The 13,886-nt window shown below is 34.0% G+C and overlaps 1 protein-coding gene across 1 annotated transcript in view; it reads left to right on the top strand.

Annotated features, from left to right (window-relative positions):
- Nucleotides 1-13,886, top strand: part of LOC140750470 (uncharacterized) — a 100,221-nt gene that overhangs the window by 1,866 nt on the left and 84,469 nt on the right. Inside the window, exon 2 of the mRNA XM_073084009.1 lies at nt 9,379-9,475. Coding sequence (XP_072940110.1) covers nt 9,385-9,475 — 91 coding nt within the window. The 5' untranslated portion in view covers nt 9,379-9,384. The remainder of the gene's footprint in view (nt 1-9,378; nt 9,476-13,886) is intronic.

The following is a 13,886-nucleotide window of genomic DNA, read 5'->3' as shown; positions in this document are numbered from 1 at the left end:
AGGTGTGTTAATTATTACTACTGCCAATAAAATTTTAGCGTCTATGTTACTTAAACATTTTTAATACTTATAAGAGGACATTCGTAGCAGAAGTGCCACCCATGGATATTACCTCGTGCTAAAATAAAATTAGTCTCCTACCTGAGCTCAGCAATAAATGCGTTGCTACCCCTGAAGAACAAGTTGGCAATTGTTAAATAGCTAATCTGCGGGCCATAGGCCTCTACCATATGTTGGGTATGTCTCGAGTCTCACATTACTCCACCAGGTTGTTTCAACGCGGATTGAAGGGATGAAGCGCGGTTAAGTGACAAACCCATGTCGGATTTTCAATCCGCCCATGAGACCTCTGATATGATTTAACGACTGTTATCCAATGGCGACCGAGTAAAACTGTGATCGACAACTTATCGTGCCTTCCGAAGCATGAAGAATAAAAAAAAATATATTAAGCTACTAGCAGTCACCCATCCAATTCTAGTATTTGTATCTTGGACAGCGATATAAAGCTATATTCTGGTTTTAAGGCTTCCAGTGAGGTTTTTCAACTTGGTCCGCTGGGGCACTAAATTATCTGTGATCGATCTCAGACGTCCTATTTGCAGTCGGTTACAGATATCCATTAGTATCAGGTGGGCTGTATATGTATTTACTGCTTAGGGAATACAAATAGGTACATACAGAAACATAGTTACTCAAGACCGCCTTGGAAAAGTATGTTTCCCTTATCACACCCTTCTAACCAGAAAACATGATGTTGTTATGAGGTGTCACGGTGGTGCCGCCGGAGTCGAACCATAAAGTGTTCTACCTCCTTCAATATGTTTATAAAGACCTTATAGAAGAGAAGAACACACGCGAAAAAAATACCTAGAGCTGTCATTGCAAAATTAAAACACTCAGCTTAGGAGAGCTTCTGACAGTTGTAATTAAATTTGTATGGTAACCGCAGTGTGGGTGGACTTAAATCGAAAATGAGCGAAATACACGTGCCTCTCGGGTAAAGGGTTGCCGTTATCAAAGTGCCTCGTGAAATGTACAACTCTGCCTCTGTTTTAAATTCAGGTCCGTATTCGAAGTTTTGTAAAGGCCTTTGTCTGAGCGAAATAGCTACTCGTTATACGTATCCGTCTAAACTGAAGGTGCTATTACTTATTCGTGATAGGTGTTGGGTCCGACTCGGAATTATCTGAGAAATACTTAGATTTTTTGCTACGGTCCGAGAATTCTATAAAAGACACGTAAGGAATCTGATATGAAATAATAAAAGGTAACGTATTTCAGGGGACTACTATTACTTAAGGGTCGGTTTAAGGATTAAATAAATACTCGTAGTTTTAGGTAACCATTTTGATTTTGAATTATTTTCAAAGAAGTTTCTGAAACCTAAGAAAACCCGTGACTAGCAGTAGTACAATTATGATAATGAACAAAATTTCATTTAATACTTTTTGATCTAAACCATGATGAAGTTTATAATTCAACTGGATATTCATTAATTGCGGTATGTAAGTTTAGTGTGTAAAGAATATTTTAATATGCAGATTGTAAAATGATTTCTATTATTTATTGTCTGGATTTTCGAAGGCATTGCGGCATGGAAATCTATATTGTATACTACGAGTAGGTCTTATTATAAATTATCATTTACACATTTAATTGACCAGAAAAGTGTATAGAGAATGAATATTGGGGAGCTAATGGAAAATCCGAGTCACCGTGATAATCGAACTCACTTGTTGCTTCGGCGTTAAAGTGCCAAATCGACAGGAAAACCTCGCCGCTATACGTCAATTGAGAAATTAATTGGCTTACTGGTTTATCGATCTTGGTACAAACACTTCTAGAAGTATCGAATGTGCGATGCACATTCGATACAACTGATGAGTTGTAGGTATAATTTATTTGTATTTCGTTTAAGTCTGTCATAAATGATATTTCTAATATTTCTGATATTTTATGCTGTATGTACCCAAATAGCGTATCTGCTAATTGAAAAATTAATGAACTTATCTGCTTATTGATATTGCGGTACAAAGGATTCTAGAAATATTGAAAGTGCATCAGTTATTTGCATTTCTTTTAAGTCTCTCATGAAGAAGTTGTTTATATTTTAGGCTGCAGGTACGCTAATTGAAAAATTTATTGGTTTATCTGCTTATTGATATTGCGGCACAAAGGCTTCTAGAAATATTGAAAGTGCATTTGTTATTTTATTTGTATTTTTTTTAAGTCTATCATAAAATGCGTTGCTGATATTTTAAGCTGAACGCTAATTGAAATTTAATGCGGTTATCTGCTTGTTGATATTGCGGCACTAAAGCTTCTAGAAATATCGAATGTAGATCAGCTGAAGTTATTTGTATTTCATTTAAATGTGTCAAGTCTGTCATAAGTTCTTGATATTTTATGCTGTACGCTAATTAAAAAAATAATTGGATCTTGTGGTATAAAAAATACTCAATTTTCTGAACTTCCAGAAATATCGAAAGCGCGTTGTACAAGTTATTCGTATTTATTTAAAAACTCCGTTGTAAAATGAGGCTTTGAGATTTTATACCACCATAACTCTCGAACACATGTACAATTTGAAAGTAGTTTTCTATGTTTCAAAATTAATATGAATAATTGTAGTATTAATTGCTAAATAGATAAATAATATACTTTAGTTAACAAACGTAAAAAAACATATATCCTTCTTTTTGTTTGTATTTACAGGCTTATTTTGGATAGGGTTGAAAAAATTATTATTACGGAACATTTCTCAAGGTAGATTTGACCTCAACCTTAAATTATTTCTGACATTCTATTTATGGATTTAGCAGGCAACGAATTAAATTTTAAACTATGTACCTTCTTTTACCTACTAAAAAGTAAAAAGCAAAAGTAGGTACCTACTAGTCTCTACTACTAATACTACTACTAGTACTACTAGTAGTATTAGTAGTAGAGAGTAGGTACTAGTAAAAGGAGGTACTAGTCTCTACTAGTACCTACTTTTGCCCTGAAGTTGATTTATATTTTCTATGTATTTTTGTGATACACATATTATGCTTCTGTTGCGTGACATAAATAATTATAATAAGTTAATGACGCCAAACTACAAACTAATCAACTGGGTAATTAATTGCACAAACACGGCTGTTAATGCATCGGCTAATGATGTTTAGGAATAATTATTATACATTTTGTATAGGTAAATAAACAAACCAATAATAATATTTATAAAAATACGCTTAGTATTTTTTTATGGAAATAAAAAATCGCTTGAGCCAAAGAATCATTTTATTTAGAAGTTAGTATTAAAAGTATATTTGGCGAAAACAATTAAGAAATGTTTTTTACATTAACAAAATTAAATACTTATCCTTTTCCTTAAAGACTTCAGATACTTCTATTACGTTCGTTTATGTTTTATTCAAAAGGGTCGACAAAAGCTAAGGGCTAAAGTGTTTGAAATTTCTTACAGTATTTGTTTATTATGTTGATTTTGTAAGAATTGCTTTCAGTTAATTTTTAGCAATGGTTATATCGCTCCGTGAATAAGTAGGTACTTCATAGTGAGGAAAATATATTTATTCAAAGTATATTTTATAAAATAGAAATTAAAAGAAACATAAGTAAACAAAATTACTATTAGCCAAAAAATAATATATAACTAAAATAAATTAATCAGAAGGTTTCTCGGGTACAGAGGTAGATAGGTACATAAGAACTACCGCGCTGCATACGAGGATGGTACCTACATGCCTATTTCTTAAATAATTATGATTGGAAAAATTACTATAACGACACAATTATTTCTGCCTTCTATTGTGTTTAGATTAGAAGGGCCCATATCTATTCTGGAACTTTCTAGTTGAGGGTAACGTAAGGGTACTATTTACTATTAAATTAATACATAGATCTTATATAATAGTGTAGTATGTCGTAATGTCGGTAAACATTGATTATGGTTCCTTGTTTACGTTCAGAAATCGCTCAAGCGAACTGAGCCATACACAAGGGACTTTGGAACATCACGCGAAGTTTCGAATAATTCCGTTATTATCTAACATACTCATAATAATGAAATAAAATGATTTTGTATGAAACAGAATTTACTGTAAGATTACTGAATGAATTCCGTATTATTCCCTATTAGTGTCCATGAGATAATTTTCAAATATTCACTCGTGGTGATCATAAAAACTTTGGTTTTTATTAGCATTATAATTGAATTAGGACTTTCTGTTTATATTATCATGTTTTTAGACACATCGGTTTAAGCTTTACATTCACTTTTATGCCATAGTTTTATTATTTTGTTGTAGATTTTAAAACATTTTACTAGCATTTAAACATTTTAGAGCTTGATCTTTCATACACAATACGTCAATGAGTCAATTTTGCTACTGAAATGTTAAAAGGAGTTCATTTTCCATCTGAAAAACTCAATTAAAAATTCATTATGGTTACGTCTCGAGTATATTAACCTTAACTCACCTGACAAATACATCCCAAGATGACTTTCTAATTCGCGTCAATTAACCACAATTACAGCATCCAGTCAGAATCAGGTCTACCGGGGCAGGTCAGGGGGTGGTGAACTGGGTCACCGGGTCACCGCCCGCACATCGGGAGCACTTTAAAATCTATAACCTCTCCCGAGTTTTGCCGAAGTCCCCAAGATTGTTGATTTATTGCTGATAAGTTGCTGTTGTGTTGTGGCTGTCTGCTAAGTTGTAAATAACATAATATTATGCAACATTACAGCGTAAATAACATACCGAATGTTGGCAAAATGGTCTTATATTCATTTTCTCTCTTATACTCATTAGCTCTCATGTCGACGAGATCCGTAGACGAAATGAAGTTACCGTAACATCTTTTAAAATTACGACGCTAAATTGTTAGTGCAAGCGCAATGGGGAAAAATCCCTTGAGTGGCGACAAGATCCAGATTTGAGTGGTGTGTAGTAGAGGAGGTTTTTTCCTATAATCTCGGTGGATGATGGATGTAACTTCTTTACAAACGTTTTTTCGTTGTAAGCGAATAAGAAGTTTAAAAGAAACATTTGAAAAATACATAACCGTTATGGCCTTGTTTACATGTTACATTGTAAACATCATTATGTTGCGTCGTTGCGTGAACAAGAGCCGTCGTGTTTAACTTTTTAGAAAAGTGATGAATCGTCTGAATGGAAAGCAGTGATAGCCTAGGGATTGAAACTCAGCCACTTAATCCGGGGGTTCAAGGTTCAAAATTATGTATTAGGTATCAAAATTGCAAAATTATGTGCGAATTGGAAATTAATTATCACTTGCTTAAACGCTAAAGAAAACGTCGTGAGGAAATGCACATGCCTGAGAGTCTTTAATAAAGTTCTGAAAAGCGTATGAAGTCTACCAATTTGCACTTGGCCAGCGCGGTGTACTATGTCCTAAACCCCTCTCACTTCAAGAGAAGATCCGTGCTCAGCAGTGGGACAGTAATAAGTTGACGACAATTTTTTTTTAAGACACACCAACAGCATTACATATAATATATAATATACAAACTTATTCTAAACACGTAGACTGCTATGCACGCCAGTTACAGGTGCGTACCTACATCTTTGGCAATCTTAAATATAGACGATCATAATATAAAGCATAACCATAGTATAAAGTATATAGACCAAATAAACTAATATAAAGTATCAATAAAGTGAGACATTGTTCTGTAGTTCATTTGCAGAAATGTGCGGTTAGCTTTTTTCTCAGACTTGCGCAATAAATCATAAGTATAATAATCATAAATAAGTCCTTGGAAAATTCTGCCTCAGAATCAGAGATTGCTTAATTATTAGATACTGTTATGTTCTTATTTACACGTTGCACTGTAAACATTGTTATGCCTCGGTGAGCGCGAAAACCGTCATGAATATTCATATTTATTTAATTTAATGATTTTATATGGAATATTTGACTCTTGAAGAATGATCTACCTTTAATAAACGTGAAAACATACATAGGTTATATAGAATTATTATTATCCTAAGTACTTATGTGGGTTCATGTGTTATTTTAATAGTTTTCTAACTAATTGTTTAACAGAAAAGTAGTCCATCTGTATTTAATTAGTCACAATAGCCCATTATCTAACTAATTTACCTGACTTCTAGACATAAGTAATGAAACCACATTTATATCAATATCTCCTATATAAATTGAATATGAGTTATCAATTATGATTTATACAAGAAACCGGGCACGTTTATTCTTCCATCTGTTGAATAGTATTCGCGAATGTATTGTTAAGGGATGTCTGGGTAGGACAGAAAATAATTAAGATAACGTCTATCTTCGTTCACTCGCCCCTTCGGAAAGGATTAGGGGAATATAATAAAGGGAAGGAAGTTCTTTTTTCTTATTCGCTGGGGCTAATATTAGTTTGATTCCGAGTAGCTGACGGACGTCTGCCAGATGGGTCTGATGTGTAATGATTTTTGTCTGGATTCTCGGTCAGTCAAGTATCTAAGTGGAGATTTGATTATTCTACGTCTTCGAGACCAACCAACATGTAGTCATTCAATGTTATGTGTTCATTGCCACATATGGATACTGTTATACGTCTTAATGAGGCAAGAATGACCTATTTGAGGTTGATCATAAATGTGTTGTTATTTGTAAACATTTCGCATTAACACATAATGCAGTCTAGAATAACAATCGTTGTATATGTGTTCCCGCTTCTATAAAGGTCCACCTTTTAAATATATTATTTACACTTTTACGAGCCCGGCATCAAACCTGGATGCATGACAGACAGGGGTGGTGACTATTGTATTTTTGCACTATACTAAGTAAATTGTGTTCATCTGTGGGTTATGTTACCTGCACGTGGACCCCTGTCGATTTCAATTTCCTTGATTTGGGGTACGATAAAAGGTTCACCATTATTGAAAGCGTGAGGACAAATTCTATTATTTGCAGTTCTAGGCATCCTTTAATACTTAAAGAAATTGAAATAGGATTAGATTAGATGACAGTTTCAAGTATCACATAACGACGAGTATATTAATAGGTATAGTTATCTCAATTATGGTATCTTTTTTGTTCCATGACTAGACATTAAAATATGATTAGAAATTTAAATGGCATACCCGGCATACCCGAACAAAATGCTTTAATTTGGCAGGAAGGTATAAGTTAGTGGAAAACCCGTGCCGGATATTTAAACCGCTGTTATGGTTGACAAGGATTAAAGGTTACTGGTATACCATGATAGCAAGGGTCACCGACGGTGTGTTTTTCAAAGAACGCAAGCGCTTAGTTTAGTCACAAGCTGTCATTCCTGTAACTCCCGACCGCGCCTGATGTTGCGATGAACTTTGTTGATCAAGTACAATCTATAAAACCCGCGAGCGATACTGGATACTTCTTTATAACTAAGAAACATTTTCTTGATTGATGGATCGATTCTTAAGTATATTAGTTTACTAACTATTCTAGGAAATTAGGTATGACCTATCAAATGCTGTAAAGGAAAAGTGTATTAAGCCATAGCTATATGTCACCTACATAGGTATATATGCGAAAAAAATGTAAGAAAGTGTATAGTACCTATTTATTCACATCTTTCTACAAGATAATTTATTTACAATTATAGTTATTGATACTTTAGCCCCCTCTCACCTAGCTTATACTTCAGTGAAAGTGGGGGCCGCAGCCGACCATGCCCAGGCTATCAAGCGTCGTAAATATAGTAATTTATTAGACAATTACTTGTATGCGGCGCTTGCTATAGAGACAATGGGTCCATGGTCATCTGACATGAAAAAATTCATGTCAGATATGTCGACCAGACTTGTCACTGCTTCCGGTGACCAAAAAGCTGGCGGCTATTTTGCACAAAGATTGAGTCTTGCCGTGCAGCAAGGAAACGCCGCCAGCGTTTTGGGAACCATGCCTCACACGGCAATTTTAGATGGCTTATTTTATTTATAGTTTTCTTGTATAATTTGTAAATAAGTCCTTTTTTAGTTTATAGTTTATTTTATTACATACAATTTCATATATATAGTAACCATAATTGTAAATAAATTATCTTGTAGAAAGATGTGAATAAATTGTAATAGTAAATTTAAATAATATTGTGCACGACAGATTAATATATAAAATATAAATTATAAAATACATATTTAAAAAGCTTACAATAAAATATTTTTCCTATTTATTATAGAAAATAATTAAAGACAATGGTATTCTCAGCGGGTACAAATGGAAGCGAAGGCTTGAAAGCTTGAACGAATTGTTGACATCGATTGAATTCTCGACGGTTTCTTGGAAGTGAGAACTTGCCGAGATGTGGTTGAAAATTGGAATTCATTTTAAAAACTCACCCTAGAGTCCCCTTATACAAAATATAATATATTTCATATATACCTACATTGTTATAAGGGGCATAATTAAACATCGTAGCTCGGAACCTGAGTGCTACGGCATGTTCTGCCTGATGTAAGTCGGGTTAAAGGGGGCTCTCGAGTTTGTGTGTATATTGTATGGTATTATGGTACCTTCGTAAACCTGAAAATGCGGGCTCAAATAGTTTCTACCCAGGTACTTTTTAGCGATCTGACTAATATTTTTGAGAATACGTCTATAACTCTTTCCTGTAATAATTACTGATCACATTTGGATTAAATTTGGCATAATTATTATTTATCACATGAAAATCTTTTTTATGGTAGATGAAGGTAACGCGGGCGAAGCCGGGGGTAAAAGCTAGTGACACATTGACAGAGGAATGGCATAACCACAACACAAATCAATATCGCCGGTAACTAATACCATTCGCATTTATACGGTTTCAAGCCTCGGTTGGCAACACACAGTATAATTTTCCCACTAATACGCTCTTTTGTTACGCTTTCGATTGGTTTCACTTTATTTACCTACATTTTCAATAGAAAATGTGATTTGTAACAGCAATAGGACTTTCTTTCTTTTGTGTTTAAAAACTTATCAAGGTTAAATCTTGAATCTCGTCTCGAATGTCAAATTAATATAACACGCATTTAATTATTTTATGTATTTTTGGGAACTTACGTAGAAGGTACACAAATATGGAGTCAAACTGATGGAAATTATTCTATTAAAATAAATTATATTTACGCTTTTTACGTACGCATACCAAGATCCTATGTACCATACCATGTACACAAAACCGAATATACTAAGCATTTATTTTATCAAAGCCACCAATCTTCAGCATGTCTGCCAAACCGAGAATTGAACCCGGAAGCTTCTTGTGTCCTGGACTGCTGAATCGCGCAATTTTCAAATAATTATAGAAAAAAATGTATTATAGTACGTGTTGGTTCATAAAAGCTACAATTATTAATTTTGTTGCAGATCAAAATGGCGACTACGACGTGGTTCAAGATGGCGCTCACGTTGTTCCTAGTGAGCACGTCTCAGGTTTTGTCGGCTCCAATCGCGCAAAATTCAGGTAAGGAAATAATTCTAAATACACTAATTCGATTGAGTGTCGGATTTTTCTATTGTTGCCACCGTGCTCCGAAAGTTGAAGAATTTAGTAAAAACGACAACGAGAATATTTCTGTTGTTGTGGTTGATAAATATTATTTATCAATAACCGTCCTAATCACATTTGTTAATTAATGGATTCAAGTCACAAAGAGATCTAACTGTCAACTAAATAAGTAATGAATTACAAAATTTCTTCTTCTTTAATAATTACTTCAAGACTTCTAATCGTTCGCCAAACTTCGGTCATCGATCAGTCGGATTCGCATTTGCTAAAACGCTACGATAACTTCGAAATCATTTTCATATTTACGCCATAGTAATCTATATTAGAGTTGAGTTGAAATTGATAAAACTTGATGGATGTAAGAGTAATGTGTTAGGAACTTCGTAAACAGTTATTGGCTGATAAAACAGACGAAAACACTCAATAACTTTTAAGTTATTCCGAAACTTAGTTGCGGGGACATGTTCTTGTTATTGGTAAAGTTTCTAGCCATATGTTGTAACAGTTTTTCTATTAAATGTTTATTTTTAGAGGGCGATATGTGGTACAGATTTTCATCACACATCTTTGATTGAGTACACAATATAATATAGAAGGTGTCAACAGTTTTCGTCCCTTGTAGCATTTTTAAAAGTGTATTATTCTCTCGAGTCACTGTTATTTATATTAGTCACTATTATGAATGTATAAGTCGCAGTTATTAATGCACTCTTAACTATTATTAATACGTATGACACTGTGATAATTACAAAAATTGCTGTTATTACAAGTTTTTAACGCACTAGTCACTGTTATCCACAAACGATTTACTATTCTCGGGATTAAATATATCAGGCAGAAAAAAAATTAAGACGGGAACAAACAGAAGTCGGAAATGAATTCTCTGACTTTTATTTTATTAATTGTGAAATTGCCTACCTAGATATTTTTGAACCTATTTAACATTCTGACATCACTTAACCTACTTAACTTTGGCTACGGTTGATAGAAATTCAAATTTTAATATTTGGAAAATTGCCAAATTCCAATTACAATCCACTTTATTAAATTAGGACCAAACCCAATTTATAATAATAATCCTAGACTTTCAATTTGTAAGCTAAAGTCTTGGTAAATAGAAGACTTAGAATTAAAAAAGGAGGACGACGCCTCGCGTTACGTAGTTGTGCCTTATTACCGCAGTGTTAAGCAATTATGTGTGTGTTCCGGTTTAAAAGGGGGTAGCAACGCACCCGTGGCCAATTCTAGGTAGGAATTAAATTTTATTTGGCCTTGATTACAAATGTTCATAAGTCTCAGTCCCCACTCACTATCAGGTGGATTGCTCGTCCTCGTTGTCTAATTCAATATTATACAAAGTACGCTTCAATATTCTGGGTAAGATGTTAAATCTATCTTTTTTGGTCTGCGTGTGTAAGCAACTTTCTTGGTCCTATAATATTCAGTTCGTAAATCGTATTTGAGATACCTTTTTACCAGACCTCAAGCCTAGCAAATATTTGAATCATATTGATGATTCAGCATATTAGATCTCCAACCGTAACCGAATCATTTTCTGTAGCCTCACTCAAGTGAATAACAATAATTTGCTTAGAGAAAATAAAATAATTATAGACGTAAGTAAAGTCTTCAAGATCCAGTCATGGTTCGACCTCAGAAGTACAACCGTCACACTAATGATTACCTTGTAAGGCGCTTCTATGTTCTGGTTTGAAAGATAAAATAGTTCAATTCTAAATGAGGTTTTACTGTAAGTGTCGGCGCGGGCGGAAGTGTCCTCTTACCTTCTAACAATACCAGTACCCTTAGGTCGTTTGTCCACCGCACCGTCACCGAGCCGATACCGAAAACGAGATTATTTCGGGCCGATTTATAATATCAGTTCGGATACAGTCCGCTAGGTGCGCTGATTGGAAATGTATAGGCAAGTACGTAAACAAATACAAAAACAGTATTTTTTGTAAAAACGTAAAAACTCATACTAAGGGTAAAAGTGTGGGAGATCCAGGATCCTTAAAGGTCCGCCATAGAACTAGGATCACGAACAAAAAAGTCTTGTAAGTAGATATAAAAGTGTGCAATTTTCGAAATAAGCCGAAAGTTGTTCATAGAAAGTTCTCCCATTGTCACGATTAATTTCAAGGTGGATTTAAGTACATGATTTTAGGCTTTTAGTGTCTGGGGTCGCACTCAAGTGAATAACAATAATTTGCTTGCTCTTTGCGAGCTCTTGGATCCTAGATTTGCCAGTGATACCGATAGTTGGCTCATTTGATGCTTTAATTCCATAAAATAAGATTCTTAACTACCCACTTCACTGTGAAACTCCATTTGTTCGTCTTGTATTTTCTAAGGCTGATAGTATAGCCACGGGCGGTATATTAATGCACTTCATTATGGCGTTCCCTACTCGTAGTGCTACTGTTATCGCAGTTCATAATTTATTTCTTACAAAGGACGTTCCACTACACGTTTTATTACGACACTGATGATTTATACACTCTCTGTGCATTCACAGTATAATGTAGCGAAGTATCTACGTTAACTGAAAAGTAATAATAGAAAATGTAATTATTATTTTTAAAGAAGTAGCGAACAATAATGAACTCCATTTGATGATACGGTCCTACGTACACCGGCTCCAAATTCAACAGAAATTGCAGCCCTACTTAAGGTTGATCGCAGATGAGTAGCTACCTTTGCAGTGATTTAAATATCTCATTAGTATATCTACTTTTTACACCATTCACACCATAACACAACTTACAATATATTGTAAAGCAGAATCGCAGCGGTAGTGCAGCGACTGTCGAATCAAAAAGAGTTCTACAATCTTCAATTAATTTAAAGTTCATCAAGATTTCTCTTCTTGTTTTCATATGTGTTTTTTGAGTTTATAATAATGAATGATTTTAACATTGTAATTCCAGTACTAACTCAACAAGGATTTTTATTATTTCCACATAGTCGTGTGGATGGTCGACACATTGGGAGCAAATAACCGAACCTGAATAAATCTCAGGCAGTCGTATTTATAAAGGCAAAATGTTTTCCCTAAAGGGTTCGCCGAAAATAGCTTTTCTTTTGTTAAACGGTAGATACAATGTTATTTTTAGACCAGTAATTGTTATCCTTCGCCAACGAGATTTCTTGTCTATTGTGAGTATATCTGAGTTGGAAGGTATTCAATGCTTTGACAGGTTACGAGGTTCATCTATTTCTAACTATTGTTTTATGAGCTACCTTTATCTAACATAATTATTATTTTATTATCTGCTTCATAAAAGCTACGATAGTAGAACCCACAAAGGGAAGATTGAAGAGAAACATTGTTCATAATTAAATTAAATATTGTTTCTCATATTATTACCGCATCGGAACAAGACCTCAACTATCGGAGAAGATCAGCAAGCAACTCAGCGGGTTCATCTTTTATGTTTATTATTTAGTTTATTACCGTTTTTTACGCGAATTTCTTACATGAAATAAAAAGTAGCTCCACACATATATTTAGGCAAATGTAAGGCAAGATAGATCTTGGCATACGTCATCATTAACTTAGTATATTTTCATAGTAATGTGGTATTTGGAATAACAATACTTTACTACGTAACATATACGTAAGACCTAAGAACTTGTTTTTATGTAAACCTCAAAGTTTAAAGGAAGGTAAACTATGTCATACTATAGGAGCTGTATACTATAGGAACTATTGGGATTGATAAACGTTACAATAGATTTCCTTACATTATAAACCACCAAAGTACTCGTATCCTACTGGAAATGTGTATAGTTGTATACTTTTAAAGTAATTCCCGTAAAGAATACCTTTTAAAGTTTTAGACATGTTTCGAACTCTTAGCGCTGTTAAATATAAATAAGTACTAAATCAAGTAGGAGGGTTTAAGAACTGTAAGCCATAGAGAGTAAACACAGAAGCACGGTTAATAAGCAAGAGAAACAACGCACGTTTATTCTTTCGCATTTTTTTAAGAACCGTTACGTTTTATTTCTAAACGATTTACCCGAAAAGGACTTTTTATAGACAATCGTCAGGCAACCCGTGACCTTGAAATAACGGAAAGCCGATGATCCGGAGCCAGGAGAACATAAAAATATACCGAAAGGTGCGTTTATATACAAGATGTCCGCAGATTTGAATATAAATTGGCATGATTTTATATTGACCATAGGGATAAGAGGGTTGTAAAAAAATGTATTCTATATACATTTTTTTACAACCCTCATATAGATCTGTGTCTATAGCACAAGAACCCAAGGGTAGTAGGTATCTGGGAGATAATAGCATTTAAAAAAATGGCAATAATGTTATGGTACTTTTTATTTTATAATCATTAATCCCCTA

Source organism: Epargyreus clarus, unplaced genomic scaffold, assembly GCF_041222505.1.
Source record: "Epargyreus clarus isolate Ecla_fem2 unplaced genomic scaffold, WU_Ecla_fem_2.2 ptg000019l, whole genome shotgun sequence".
NCBI lineage: Eukaryota > Metazoa > Arthropoda > Insecta > Lepidoptera > Hesperiidae > Epargyreus > Epargyreus clarus.
This window is presented reverse-complemented; position numbering and strand designations above follow the sequence as displayed.